The 15,433-nt window shown below is 42.2% G+C and overlaps 1 protein-coding gene across 1 annotated transcript in view; it reads left to right on the forward strand.

Annotated features, from left to right (window-relative positions):
• dcbld1 (discoidin, CUB and LCCL domain containing 1) overlaps nt 1–15,433 on the forward strand; it is a 69,922-nt gene that overhangs the window by 22,605 nt on the left and 31,884 nt on the right. The window contains exons 3-4 of the mRNA XM_078213702.1: nt 11,441–11,578; nt 15,177–15,228. Of these exons, the coding sequence (XP_078069828.1) occupies nt 11,441–11,578; nt 15,177–15,228 (190 nt within the window). The remainder of the gene's footprint in view (nt 1–11,440; nt 11,579–15,176; nt 15,229–15,433) is intronic.

Consider the following 15,433-nt stretch of genomic DNA (forward strand, 5'->3'; position numbering starts at 1 on the left):
CAGTAATTATATGACTCATTCTTTACAGGATGTGAATGAGAGTTTGGCAAATTGGCCTGACTCTTACCACCCACTTCAATTCAGTCAATACTGTACCTGTTATTCCCCCCACCTCCCACTGCACAGCCAATATTTGTCAACCTGCAATTTTCTGCATTTTCAAATGAATGAGCGGAAAATAATGAAACGGCTATGTCCAAATCCGATACAAGAGCAAAGTGCCACAGTTGCTGGAAATCTGAAGTAAAAACTGGAAACATTCAAGTCTGGCAACATCTGTGGTGAGAGAAACCGAGTTAACGTTTCAGGTCGGTGTCACTTCGTCACAACTGAAAGTCTCCCTTTTTAATGTTAATTCTTACACTGTGGATGTCATTAACAAGACTGACATTTATTATCCATCTCCAATTACCCTGAAAAGGTAGTGCTTGACCCTCAGAGATCATGACACCTACCAAACTTGCCAAGCTTGGTAGGCTTGGCAAGTCTACCAAGCCTGCATCCTCTACTGTCGTGAGACCTGGACATGTTATGATTGATTCTATAACTTGATTTTGTGTCTCTGTGCCCTGTTTGAGAGCACATTTCCACTCCATCTGACGAAGGAGCAGCGCTCCGAAAGCTAATGGTATTTGCTACCAAATAAACCTGTTGGACTTTAACCTGGTGTTGTTAAAACTCTTACATTATATGATCAGCAGGAGAAAAGGCTGAAAGTTTTCACCTTCATTGTCTCAGACAGATGTTCGGCATCTCTTGGCAGGACAGGGTCATAAACTCAGAGGTTCTGGAGCATGCTAATTCCATCAGCATACTCTCATTGCTAAGTGGCACAGTGGTTAGCACTGCTGACTCACAGCAGCAGGGACCCGGGTTCGATTCCTGGCTTGGGTCACTGTCTGTGCAGAGGCTGCGCGTTCGCCCCATGTCTGCATGGGTTTCCTCCGGGTGCTCTGGTTTCCTTCCACGGTCCAAAGGACATGCTGGTTAGGTGCATTGGCCATGCTAGATTCTCCCTCAGTGTACCCGAACAGGCGCCAGAGTATGGCGACTTGGAGATTTTCACAGTAACTTCATTGCCGGGTTAATGTAAGCCTACTTGTGACACGAATAAATGAACTTTAAACCTTAGTCCTGGCTAAATAAGGCTTGGGATGGGTGGTAGTATTGTTTAGGTGCTCAGTCAATTTCTAACATCTGGATGTGCTCTATGTAATTTAATTTAATCGTTCATGTAAGCCTACTTGTGACACTAATAAATAAAATCTTTTTAAAAAAACTTAAAGCTAACAATGTCTGTGCTGGCTCAGCCATGTTCATCAGATAGATGACAGCCGTATACCCAAAACCTTCTGTATGGTGACTTAGCCACAAGATCACAACCTACTGGGTGTCTATATCTCCACTACAAGAATTACTGCAAGCAAGGCATGCAGATAGTGGATAATGACACTGATGACTGGGAGACAGTCGGTGATGGCCGTGATCTTTGGAAGCTGATGGTTTGGAAGAGCTTTGAAAGAGATGAGCAGAAACAGAAAGCTCAGTTGGCTAAGAAGAGCACCCAGAGAAAACAGAGGCCTGTGAATCGTGCACCTGAATTCAAAAGAAATTAGGATGCTCTTTCCATATTTTCTCCATATTTACCTCCATTCAGTCTTCAGCGAAGACAGGATTTCCTGGAATCGAAGAACTTTTACAATTTTGATTTGATTTATTATTGTCACATGTATTAACATACAGTGAAAAGTATTGTTTCTTGCGCGCTATACAGACAAAACATACCGTTCATAGAGAAGGAAATGTGAGAGTGCAGAACGTAGTGTTACAGTCATAACTAGGGTGGAGAGAAAGATCAACTTAATGCAAGGCAAGTCCATTCAAAAGTCTGACAGCAGCAGGGAAGAAGCTGTTCTTGTGTCAGTTGGTACGTGACCTCAGACTTTTGTATCTTTTTCCTGAAGGAAGTGAGACAGAAGGTCCCCACTTGCAACCATTAGACTCCTACTAGAAAGCTGATTTGATTTGACATTTGGGTCTTTCTGTGGTTGAGGGAAACCTGCTGATACTTGTGTAGGCTCACACAAAAAGCATAAGCTTTTATGTCACTTGCTGGCACCTATGGAATTGTACACCAAAATTCAGCCCCTCAAGCAGTACAACTGTATTTCTGTTCTTTTTCTCAAAATATCACTTTTAGGAAGTTATTTTTTGCTTTTGTGTAATTGAAAGGAAAGCCTGGTGGTAGTGATTAATTTAGTCATAGCCCCAAAATGGTTGTTGTAATCAAATGATCATGACATTAAAAGGTTTCAATCCCGTGACGATCGGCAGGGCTGTGTTTGGACCTTGAGCTGAGCACTGCTCAACTGGTTGAGCTGATGCTGATGCTGAATAGCTGAAATGTCTAATTACACTAAACTGTAAATGAACTTTGAGAAATTTGGCGTGCGTCGTATTCAGGATGTTTGATCACGTAGCCATGGAAAGATCATGTACGATTCATGCTGAAGGCCAAAAAGTTTAATAACAGTTGGAGACAGAAGGAGGGAGAAAAAAGGTATACACAGTTAAACCAGATGGACTGGGCAGTCCAATCTATTAGGGTAGTGAGGGAAGAGGGATGGAATGCTGAGGCTGAACTGTTGCTGTGGATCACTGGCAATTCATTCTGAAAACAAAGGGAGTTAGTTTAAAGACTATTTACTGCTCAGGAACAGGAGCAGGGAAGCAGCAAGTTTGATATTATTGCAAAACTCTACTGAGAGAAGAAGGTAAAGTCAAAGGTAGTCTATGTTAAATCAAAACAGTAGATAGGCCCTGAGCAAAGTTTGTTTGGCTCAGTGATGAAATTGTTCGAAAAGGCGTATGTAGCCTGTATGTATTTCTATTATTTACTTGTTCGGAAGGAGGATGCTGGATCAAGTCCTATTGTGGTGATGCTTGCTTCAGAGGTTTATCTGTTCTCTTTGACAAGATCCCATATGGAAGGCTGGTCACAAAGATTAGAGCCCATGGGATCCAAGGCAAGTTGGCAAATTAGATCCAAAATTGGCTTGTTAATAGGAGGGAAAAGGGTGATGCCGGAGGGTTGCCTTTAGGATTGGAAGCCTGTGACCAGCGGTGTACCACAAGGATTGATGCTGGGACTCTTGCTGTTATATACATTCATGACTTGGATGTGAATGTAGAAGGTATAATTAGTAAGTTTGCAGATGATACAAAAATTGCTGGTGTTGCTGATAGTGAGGACGATAGACTTAAGCTACAGACTGACAGCTGGTAAATTGGGCAGAGTAATGGCAGATGGAATTTAATCCTGATAAGTGTGAAGTGATGCATTTTGGGAGGTCCAATATGGATTGGATATACACAGTGAATGTTAAGTCCCTAGGGAATATTGAGGAACAAAGGAACCTTGGTGTACAAGTTCATAGATCCCTTAAGGTGCCAGCAGAGCTAGATAGGATGGTGAAGAAGGCATATGAACGCTTGTCTTCATTAGCTGGGACATAGAATATGCAGGGAGGTCTTGGTACAACTTTATAAAACATTGGTTAGGCCACAGACGGAGTATTGTATGCCATTCTAGTCACCACACATATGGGAAGAATGTGATTGCACTGGAGAGGGCGCAGAGGAGATTCACCAGGATTTTGCCTGGGATGGAAAGTTTCAGCTATGAGGAGAGACTTAATATGCTGGGTTTGTTTTCCCTGGAGCAGAGGAGGCTGAGGGGGAATCAGACAGATGTATTCAAAATTATCAGAAGCATATGTAGATCGTAAGAATCTTTTCCCCATGGCAGAGGTGACTAAGACCAAAGAGCAGAAGAATATGGTGAGGAGTAAGTGGTTTAGAGGGGAGCTGAGGAAAATATATTTCACCCAGAGGGAAATATGGAACACGCTGCCTGAGGGGGTGGTGGAGACAAGTACTCTTGCAACATTTAAGACACTTGGAATACTGTGTGCAATTCTCGTCACCCTATTATAGAAAGGATATTATTAAACTAGAAAGAGTGCAGAAAAGATTTACTAGAACGCTACCGGGACTTGATGGATTGAGTTATGAGGAGAGGCTGAATAGACTGGGACTTTTTTCTCTGGAGCGTAGGAGGCCGAGGGGTGACCTTATAGAGGTCTATAAAATAATGACGGGCATAGAAAAGGTAGATAGTCAATATCTTTTCCCAAAGGTAGGGGAGTCTAAAACTAGAGGGCATAGGTTTAAGATGAGAGGGGAGAGATACAAAAGTGTCCAGAGGGGCAATTTTTTCACACAGAGGGTGGTGAGTGTCTGGAACAAGCTGCCAGAGGTAGTAGTAGAGGCGGGTACAATTTTGTCTTTTAAAAAGCATTTAGATAGTTACATGGGTACGATGGTATAGAGGGATATGGGCCACATGCGGGCAATTGGGATTAGTTTAGGGGTTTTTAAAAAAAAAGGACGGCATGGACAAGTTGGGCCGAAGGGCCTGTTTCCATGCTGTAAACCTCTATGATTCTATGATTCTAAGCATCTGGACAAGCACTTAAATCGGCATGGCATAGTAGGCTATGGGCCAAGTATTGGTAAATGGGATTACTATAGATTGGTATTGGATGGTCAATATAGACATGGTGGGCTGAAGGGCTGTTTCTGTGCTGTATGACTCACAACTGAAATATCAACCTTAATTGTTTCATATTCTGCATTGACTTTTGAATGATTGGTAAAACTAACAGTGAACAGAAAAGCTTACATTTTATATGGCACTTTTTATGACACAGTAAGAGTTTTAACAACACCAGGTTAAAGTCCAACAGGTTTATTTGGTAGCAAATACCATTAGCTTTCTGAGCGCTGCTCCTTCGTCAGATGGAGTGGAAATTTCCACTCCATCTGACGAAGGAGCAGCGCTCCGAAAGCTAATGGTATTTGCTACCAAATAAACCTGTTGGACTTTAACCTGGTGTTGTTAAAACTCTTACTGTGTTCACCCCAGTCCAAAGCCGGCATCTCCACATCATGACTTTTTATGACCCCAGGTCAGTTCAAAGTGCTTTACAATTAATAAAATACTTCTAAAGTGTAGCCTCTTTAACAACATCAGAAAACACCTCAGAAAACACTGCATGAGCAGATAATCTGTCTTTAGTGATGTTGATTAAGGGATAAATATTGGCTCGGACATTGGCAAGAATTTCCTTGCACTACAAACTAATGGCTTGGGGTCTTTTTCACTCACCTGAAAGGGCAGACAGGGCCTTAGTTTAATGTTTCATTTGAGAGATGGCACTCTTGACAGTGCAGCCCTGCATCAGTACTGCACTGGAGTGTCAGCCTAGATTTATGTGGTCAAGTATCTGAAATGGGATGAAATGTGGAAAACTACAGGTATCCTGTCCATATAACAATGAATTCCCATGGTCATGCTATTAGTATCTAGATATTTGATACTGAAAATAAATCCCTGTATATAAGGAACCCACTTAAACTGAGAATGTCTAGTGTAAATCTAAAACCTGAAACATTCCGCCACCCGTACTCAGAGGTTTATGTTTCCATTAAGCCCTGGGTTGCTACATTAAGTAAGAAGTCTCACAACACCAGGTTAAAGTCCAACAGGTTTATTTGGTAGCAAATACCATAAGCTTTCGGAGCGCTGCCCCTTCGTCAGATGGAGTGAAAACCTGTTCTCCAACAGTGCACAGAGACACAGAAATCAAGTTACAGAATACTAATTAGAATGCAAATCTCTACAGCCAGCCAGGTCTTAAAGGTACAGATAATGTGGGTGGAGGGAACATTAAACACAGGTTAAAGAGATGTGTATTGTCTCCAGACAGAACAGCTGGTGAGATTCTGCAAGATATGGGGGAAAGCTGTGGGGATTACTGATAATGTGACATAAATCCAACATCCCGGTTTAGGCCGTCCTCATGTGTGCGGAACTTGGCTATCAGTTTCTGCTCAGCGACTCTGCGCTGTTGTGTGTCGTGAAGATTTTCACTCCATCTGACGAAGGGGCAGCGCTCCGAAAGCTTATGGTATTTGCTACCAAATAAACCTGTTGGACTTCAACCTGGTGTTGTGAGACTTCTTACTGTGCTTACCCCAGTCCAACACTGGCATCTCCACATCTTGCTACATTAAAACAGCTGATTGAAAACTATCGAGTCTGTTATGTGTTGCTAAATCTCTTCTTTTCCTTTTTGGTTTACCATGAAGTATTTTAGAGTTTTAGCAATGCTATTTAAGCTTTTTAAACTGTCACTGCCATTAATGAGAGAGAAAAATAACAGTGCATTTAATACAACAGATATGGAACAAGGCCCCTTAGATGCTAGTATCTTATCAAAGCTGTAAAAGTTAACTTACAGTTTAACACAACTGGCTGCCCTCAGGTTTTGGTAAGTAAGGATTTGATGCCCACAGGTGCATGGTTACAACAGGCAGCTCTGCAACTCCCATTCAAAATCAACTGGGATACTTTCATTCCCACTAATTCAAACTTTCTAATTATGTTGATGGCTAGTCTTTGGAATCAGCAAACAAGGTTTGTGTGCGTGTGCGCATGTGTGTGTGTGTATTATATAATAACCAAAGGACTAAATGGAGGAATGATGGAGGAAAGCTGTTCAAAAAACATTTTCGGAACTCTGCAATGTTTAGAATATGGAACTGGCTTTGTGGCATTTTGGGATCATTCTAGATATTAACTATTTGCCATAATGTTAAATAAACTACATTATTTGTTCCACTTACAATCCTGAGCATGTAAACTTTCAAAAGCTCGATTTGACCAAATTGTAGGTTAATATTTTAAATGTGCACCTTTGTAGAAAGATGAGGCCTTTTGTAAAAATGATTTTCTTCTCTCAAAGACTTTTGTACTTTTTAAATGATTCTGCCACTGCTGCAAAATTAATGCAGTAGAACACACTAATATTTTGCAGTTGAGGCTTATAAATAGTGGAGTCTTCCATCTTGTAAGATTATGGCCTGTGCCAAGCTTAAAAACACAATAATTAAACGGCATGAAAGGGGGGTTAAAGTAGATTCTGTACCAAATTTCAAAAGGGAATTGAATAAATATTACCCTCTCAAGGGCAATTAGACATGGGCAATAAAAGCAGGCCTAACCAGTGAAGCCCACGTCCCTTGAATTAATTTTAAAAATATATATGAAGGGGGGAAATTTGCAGAGCAACGTGGAAAGAGCAGGGGAGTGGGACTAATTTGCTAACTTTTCCAAAGAGCTGATATTGTCACGATGGATCAAACGGCCTCCTTCCACATTGAAGCGTGCTGTGATTGTGTAACTTTGTCATTTTAGGCAGGATATTAGATTGTCAATTGAATTAAATATTGTAAAATTCCATAAATAGTGCACTAAGTAAGATTGGTTTGGGATCTTTAGAACCGATTAATGACCTTATCTTTGCTGTCAGCACCAAAGGAAGAGCATTTGTCATCATCTTGCTAATGGCTGCCCTTTGAGTTTCTGCATGTTTCTCACATAATTTCCCTCTAATCTTCTACTTTCTCCAATGCAGCACCCTCTACAGGGGATATATGGCATTGTGAGCAGAACAAGAATCAGAGAGTTTCTTGAACCAATCAGATTATAGAATGCTCACAGAGACGAAGAGGGCAGAATTTTCATTGCGGGGTTAGGGACCCTGATGTCGGAAACATTTCCCAGTCCCAAACCCACACAGCATCAGTGCAGTGACTTGGAATGATATCTAAAGTGGCAGCTACTAATTGGCACAAAGGAATTCGCCACCCAAATAAGGAGCGTCGGGTGCAATCAGGCGACAGGAGCCAGACGCAGAGGGATCATTTAAAAGACATACATGAGCTGTGACTGAGCTTGCCATTGCTTTTGCAAATGGATGTGCAGGTGCAGCAGAGATTCCAGTGGTGCATTTTGTTCTGATATCTCCCCTGAGGCCATGATCGAAGCTATGGCAGCATTGGGAGCTGTACTCTTACCTACATCTGATGATGTAAAGATAGGTAGGAAGGTAAGTTGTGAATATAACGGGCCTGCAAAGGGATATAAACAGGTTAAGTGCGTAAGCAAAGGTTTGGCATTTGGAGTATAATATGGGAAGACGTGAACTTGTCCATTTTGGCAGAAAATATAGAAAAACAGCATATTAGTTAAGTGGGGAGGGAGAGATTGCAGAACACTGAGGTGCACAGTTATCTGGGTGTCCTAGCACATGAATCACAAAAGTCAGTATGCAGCTACCGCAAGTGATTAGGAAGGCAGGTGGAGTGTTGTTGTTTATTGCAAAGTGAATGGAATATAAAAGTAGAGATGTTTTGCTACAGCTGTATAGGGCACTGGTGAGGCCACATCTGGAGTACTGTGAAGCTTCGGTCTCTTCTTTAAGAATGATATAATTGCATTAAAAACAGTTCAGAGAAGGTTCATTCGGCTCATTCCTGGAATGAGGAGATTATTTTGTGAGAAGATTTTAGACTATTTCATTCAATTGGACAGATTGGGCTGTTTCCAAATGTAGGTCAAGTTATTTTTTTTCTAAACAAAAGAGGAAAGTCCACAAACATACGCAATAGAATGTAGAGCCAGAAAACACCAAATATACTTTTGTTTTATGTTGTTCTAAACACTGGAGTTTAGAAGAATGAGATGTGATCTTATTGAATCATGTACGAGCTCTGACGAAGGGTCATCCAGGCTCGAAACATTGGTTCTATTCTCTCCCCACAGATGCTGTCAGACTTGCTGAGATTTTCCAGCATTTTCTGTTTTTGTCTCAGATTCCAGCATCTGCAGTAATTTGCTTTTATCTAAGGGAATCAAAGGGTACTGGGGGTTGGCAGGATAATGGAGTTGAGGCCACAATCAGATCAGCCATGATCCTATTGAATATTGGAGTAAGCTCAAGGGGCCGAATGGCCTACTCTCACTCCTGCACCTAATTTCTGTATCGGAATTCCCAGAAGCATTGTGGAAACATGGGCACGCAAAGGAGGAGCCAATATAGCCCTTGTGCTCCACAGTGTCTGAGTTCTGTGTGCGTGAGTTCCTCCACTGAAAGAGTAGCCAACCTCATGGAAAGTCACATACGGCACCACTCTGAAGTGGAGGCAGGGGCAGTACACTGAAATGCACAAAGAGTCAGGCTCCTGGTAACATTGACCTCTGAGTGTAGCTGATGACTCATAGATCTTTGGATTAGATGCCTAGCTGTGTCCCAGCTGGTGGCCTCTTCCAGCATGCAGCATTTATCATTTAAATTGGGTACGTACCCATGAAGGTGGGGCCATGAAAAGGCTGAGGCAATCAAAGAGAATAATGTGGTCACCCTTCGGAGTCCACCAGCATCACCTCCGGCATCCTTGGTCTATTTGACTGAGGAACCTTCCAAACAGGAAGGCCCTTGTGACAGTGGCTACCCCTGCAATGGCACCAGTGCAGCAGCTTATAGGCACCTCCACAATGAGGACAAAACCATGGTTATTTTGGTTGTGAGCAGAGACAAGCAAGAGGCACCCTCAAGCTCAGCCTCAGCCATGGGGCAGCACTGCTTAGGAGTGATCATGATTCAAGGTGTTGCATTGTTAGATACACTTTCTGGGTCATTTGGGTGATGTTCTTTCAGTTTGCGTATTAATCATGCTATCCACTATAATGTTAATGATTATTATACTAAGGAGCAGACTTATCATCACTTGATGTCAATAAAACGATTGATGGAAATGAGTGATGGTTGTTATTGAGGATACTGTTGGCAGTGGAGCCCTGAGTTTTGTACTGTAAGGATGGCAATGTGATTAATCAGAGGTATGTGGTTAGTGGGTAATTTTTCTCCTTGGGGAAGGTTAATGGCAGAGCCGTCTGTAATAAGATCTTAGAGCCAATCAAATGACTGATTATTGAATTAGTGTGGCCCTTGTGGCCCTGCCAATTTTCACGAGCCAAATTTCTAAAGGTGATCAGCAAAACAAATAAAACATCCGTTTGTTCACTGCCAGCAGCTACGGACTTTAAACGTTCAATTTATGACCAAGATAATAAAACATTTGACTTGCTGGATAATGGCCTTAACTATGCTGCAATAATAAAGGTGAGGTCAACGGCACTCACCATTATTACAGGTTAAATTGGACAACAATTTCTGGAGGCAGTGTGATGGAAACTGATGCAGGTAGCCAATTAGGTCATTAAGGGTCCAATTAAGACATCTTCTATGCCGAATTGAATTTTCCAGACAGCAAGCGGGTCACATAGAGCAGCCAAACCAATGTTAAATGAGGTGGGGGCGGGGGGGAGAGTGGTGGAGACATGTTTCATCACATTGAGGAAATCAAACCCCTGTACCCGTCATGGCTGCTGGCTGTTCAGTGGCATCCCTCCACGATCACAGCAGGCAGCTGAGGCCTTTATTAAATTGTGTTTTTTTTAAATCTCTCTCTTGACAACGGTGGCTTCCTTATTGGAAAGTCAATCTGCTGATGTGTCATATGCTAGTGGGCCTCTTATTGGCGCACCAGCCTTGAGAGCATGTCTGCCGTCTCAAATTAGACAAAAAAACTTGCTCTCTGGGCACTAATTGGTCAATCCAACCAAATTAGATGTTGGAGCTGCTGTTCCCAACACAGGCGGAATGTAACGGCCACCCTCTGCCAGTGGGACTTTCCGGTCAGGTCCCATATAAGTAAATGGACATTTGAATGGCTCGCCAACTTTACTGGCCTGTCCTGCCGCAATGGGGCTGGAAAATTTCACCGATGATGAGCCTATACGTCGGGTCCAGCTCCTGATGTCTGGCAGGTGCAGTTATACTCTGAAATCCAGAAGTTGTTGTCAGAAACACCACCTTCATGGGTACGTACCCAATTTAAATGATAAATACCTTCTGAGAGAAAAACAGTACTGATCATAATGTGGAAACCTGTTTAAAAAATAAGCATATGTCAATATATCGCTTCTCGGCCTTTTGGCTAAGACCAAGTGTAGTATGGACAGGTTGCACTTGGTTGAGGTCATTAGGTTACATTTAAGCTTCATTTGAAGCAATTTTTAAAAGCAGCATCTCGGCCTTTTGGCTAAGATGCAAATGAGATCAAGCCTTGGAGGAGGTGAGTCTGCACCTACTCCAATCAGCTTGGCTCATGTAGATCAGGCCCAAGACAGGAGTGGAGGCCCTGTCTTGTCAGCTTGGATCGGAAATGTCTCAACTTGTTGAGACTCTGAATTGGACTTGATTTGATTGAATTGGAAAAGTATTAAAAAATATATCAATATGAAAGATCAGCTCGTATTTATCACACACTTTATCGTATCTGCAAAATATCTTCAGACTGCTTTTTTGATGTGTAATGACTGTTTATGTATGCAAATAATAAATGAAAATGTAAATTGGGACTAACCTTCATGCTAAGTGTCATTTAAGAACTTTGTATTTATCTATAGGTACTTACTGTGGAAACTTAAACTCGATCTCCAGAGAAATCCATACAGACAGCAATGAAATAAGCATTCAATTTAAAAGTGGCTCCCACATATCAGGACGTGGCTTCTTGCTATCATACACCACTAGCAACCACCCAGGTAAGGCATTACAAACTGAGAGGCTTATCTCGATTCTAACAAGGTTTTATTTTTTTTAAAACACAAGTATTTTAATTAGATCTGCAATGAAAGGCAAGCAACTGGACGCTGGTCTTTTCCACAGATAAAATATACTTGTTTATACATCAAAATTACACACTAGTGATTAAGTACGTTCGATCATTGGATAAAAGCAAATTACTGCGGATGCTGGAATCTGAAACCAAAAGAGAAAATGCTGGAAAATCTCAGCAGGTCTGGCAGCATCTGTGAGGAGAGAAAAGAGCTGACGTTTTGAGTCCAGATGACCTTTGTCAAAGCTGCTTGTTTTGTACCCAAATGGTGCCTGTTCGGGTACACTGATGGAGAATTTAGCATGGCCAATGCACCTAACCAGCACGTCTTTTGGACTTGTGGGAGGAAACTGGAGCACCCGGGAAAAACCCACTCAGACACAGGGAGAGCGTGCAGACTCCACGCCGACAGAGACCCAAGCTGGGAATCAAACCTGGTGCCAGTACCAGTTAGGAATGTGATAAAATACTCTCTGCTTGCCTGGATGAGTGCAGCTCGAACAACACTCAAGAAGCTTCACATCATCCAAGACAAAGCTTGATTGGCACCCCATCCACAAACATTTACTCTCTCCAACACTGACGGACTGTGGCAGCAGAGTGTACCATTTACAAGATGCACTTGCAGGAACTCACCAAGGCTCCATTGGCAGCACCTTCAAAACCCACAACCACTACTATCTAGAAGGACAAGGGTGGCAGACACATGGCAACAACACCACCTGGATGTTCCCCTACAAGCCACTCACCATCCTGACTTGGAAATGTATTGCTCGTCCTTCACTGTCGCTGCGTCAAAATCCTGGAACCCCCTTCCTAATAGCACTGCGGGTGTACCTACAGCACTGTTGGTGTACCTACATCACATAGAAGATCATGGTTCACCACCACCTTTTCAAGGAAAATTAGAGATCAGCAGTTAATACCAAGCATACAAAAACAAATTTATGAAAGATTTTCTATTTCTTATACGTATACATTTATTATAATTAAAATGTTCTTTTATTCAATTTGTATTTCCAAATCTCACTGTTTTACTTCAGCACTTAAAGACTGGAAAACACTACTGGAATGTTCCCGTCACACCCGCCACGGGAATTGTAGTGGGGTGGACCATGCAAAGGTCCATTGACCTCGAGCGGGATTTTTCAGTTTTGGGCGAGCGCGGCCGGAAAATCCCACTCCATGTGTCGGCAGATATGAAACTTCAGTAGCTGGTATTCGTAACAAGATTTCATTGTTAAATCCCTATCAGTTACCAAATGATTGTGTTGGAAAGGATTCACTCCAGAGACCTTGGGTCCACTGATGGTAATGGCTAATAATGCTGTAGGTGTGATCATATTTAAGGCAAACCCTAAAAATGGGCAATAAATTATGTACCAGTATTCTGGTCAAAAGTGATGTTCCATCACTTACCAGTCATATGTGTAGTTACCTCAGCCCAGCTTCTTTTCTGTTTTTAAAATAATGTAGACAGTCTCTGTTTAAAAAAGGAAATAGACAAAAGGCGGGTAACTACAGGCCGGTTAGCTTAATGTCTGTAGTTGGGAAAATGCTGGAATCCATCATTAAAGAAATAGCAGGCCATCTGGATAAGAATGGTTCGGTTAAGCAGACGCGGCATGGATTTATGAGGGGAAAGTCGTGCTTAACGAACTTGTTGGATTTTTATGAAGATGTGACTAGTGCGGTTGACGGAGGGGAACCGGTGGATGCGGTGTTTTTGGATTTCCAAAAGGCGTTTGATAAGGTGCCTCACAAAAGGTTGCTGAAGAAGATTGGGTCACACGGAGTTGGGGGTAGGGTGTTAGCGTAGATTGGGGATTGGCTATCCGACAGGAAGCAGAGAGTCGGAATAAATGGGTGCTTTTCTGGTTGGCGGATGGTAACTAGTGGCGTGCCGCAGGGATCGGTACTGGGGCCTCAACTATTTACCATTTATACAGACGATCTGGAGGAGGGGACTGAGTGTAGGGTAACAAAGTTTGCAGACGACACAAAGATAAGTGGAAAAGTGAATCGTGTGGAGGGCGTAGAAGGTCTGCAGAGAGATTTGGACAGGCTGAGTGAGTGGGCGAGGATCTGGCAGATTGAGTATAACGTTGACAAATGCGAGGTTATTCACTTTGGAGGAAATAATAGCAAATTGGATTATTATCTAAATGGAAAAAAATTACAACATGCTACTGTGCAAAAGGACCTGGGGGTCCTTGTGCATGAGACGCAAAAACCCAGTCTGCAGGTGCAACAGGTGATCAAGAAGGCAAATGGGATGTTGGCCTATATCGCAAGGGGGATAGAATATAAAAGCAGAGATGTCTTGCTGCATCTGTATAGGGCATTGGTGAGGCCGCAGCTGGAATACTGTGTGCAGTATTGGTCCCCTTATTTGCGGAAGGATATATTGGCCTTGGAGGGAGTGCAGAGAAGGTTCACCAGGTTGATACCAGAGACGAGGGGTGTTGATTATGAGGAGAGACTGAGCAGATTGGGTTTGTACTCGTTGGAATTTAGAAGGCTGAGGGGGGATCTTATAGAGACCTATAAGATAATGAAGGGGCTGGATATGGTAGAGGTGGAGAGATTCTTTCCACTTAGAAAGGAAGCTAGAACTAGAGGGCACAGCCTCAAAATAAAGGGGGGTCAGTTTAGGACAGAGTTGAGGAGGAACTTCTTCTCTCAGAGGGTGGTGAATCTCTGGAATTCTCTGCCTACTGAAGTGGTGGAGGCTACCTCGTTGAATATGTTTAAATCACGGATAGATGGATTCCTGATCGGTAAGGGAATTAGGGGTTATAGGGATCAGGCGGGTAAGTGGAACTGATCCACTTCAGATCAGCCATGATCTTATTGAATGGCGGGGCAGGCTCGAGGGGCTAGATGGCCTACTCCTGCTCCTATTTCTTATGTTTTTATGTTCTCATGAAATATAAATCATATTGAACACTAAAATTTGAATATTATTGTGTTCGATACTTTTCAGCCTATTTCATTTTGTGCAGGGTCACATGTTTAGTACATGGTGGGAGATACAGGACGGATATCAGAGGTAGGTTCTTTACGCAGAGAGTAGTTGGGGTGTGGAATGGACTGCCTGCAGTGATAGTGGAGTCAGACACTTTAGAAACATTTAAGCGGTTATTGGACAGGCACATGGAGCACACCAGGATGATAGGGAGTGGGATAGCTTGATCTTGGTTTCAGATAAAGCTCGGCACAACATCGTGGGCCGAAGGGCCTGTTCTGTGCTGTACTGTTCTATGTTCTATGTTCTACATTCATAGATAAATGGATGGAATCACCAATGTAATCAGCAACACAATAGTAGAATTCCCTCGTTCCATGTAATAAAATAAAATGTGACTTAAACTGGTCTCAATTATACGTTAAGAATTGTAGATTTATAAATGGCAATCTTGCTTATTGTTGACATTTGGTGAATCCTTCCCTTTTAAGGTCTGCATAGCTGCAATGCATTTAGCTTTTTAATGTATATTAATCTTGATTTTTATTTTGTACAGATTTAATTACATGTCTGGATAAAGGAAACCATTACAATGAGCCACAGTTCAGGTAAGGCTTTAAAATCAACTGAATCTTCTGAATGGAGACATTTTCCGTACAATATTTTGTAGTGTTGATAGGACTAAAAGTTAATGAGCATCAGGTTGTGTCAATTATTTTCAGCATAATCAAACAAAAGTGACCAAAACAGTGCACTAAATCGCAGAAAGAAGCATAAATCACATCAGTACAATTTTTTCCATGTTTCCATGAT

The sequence above is a fragment of the Mustelus asterias genome, chromosome 5, assembly GCF_964213995.1.
Source record: "Mustelus asterias chromosome 5, sMusAst1.hap1.1, whole genome shotgun sequence".
Classification (NCBI taxonomy): Eukaryota; Metazoa; Chordata; class Chondrichthyes; order Carcharhiniformes; family Triakidae; genus Mustelus; species Mustelus asterias.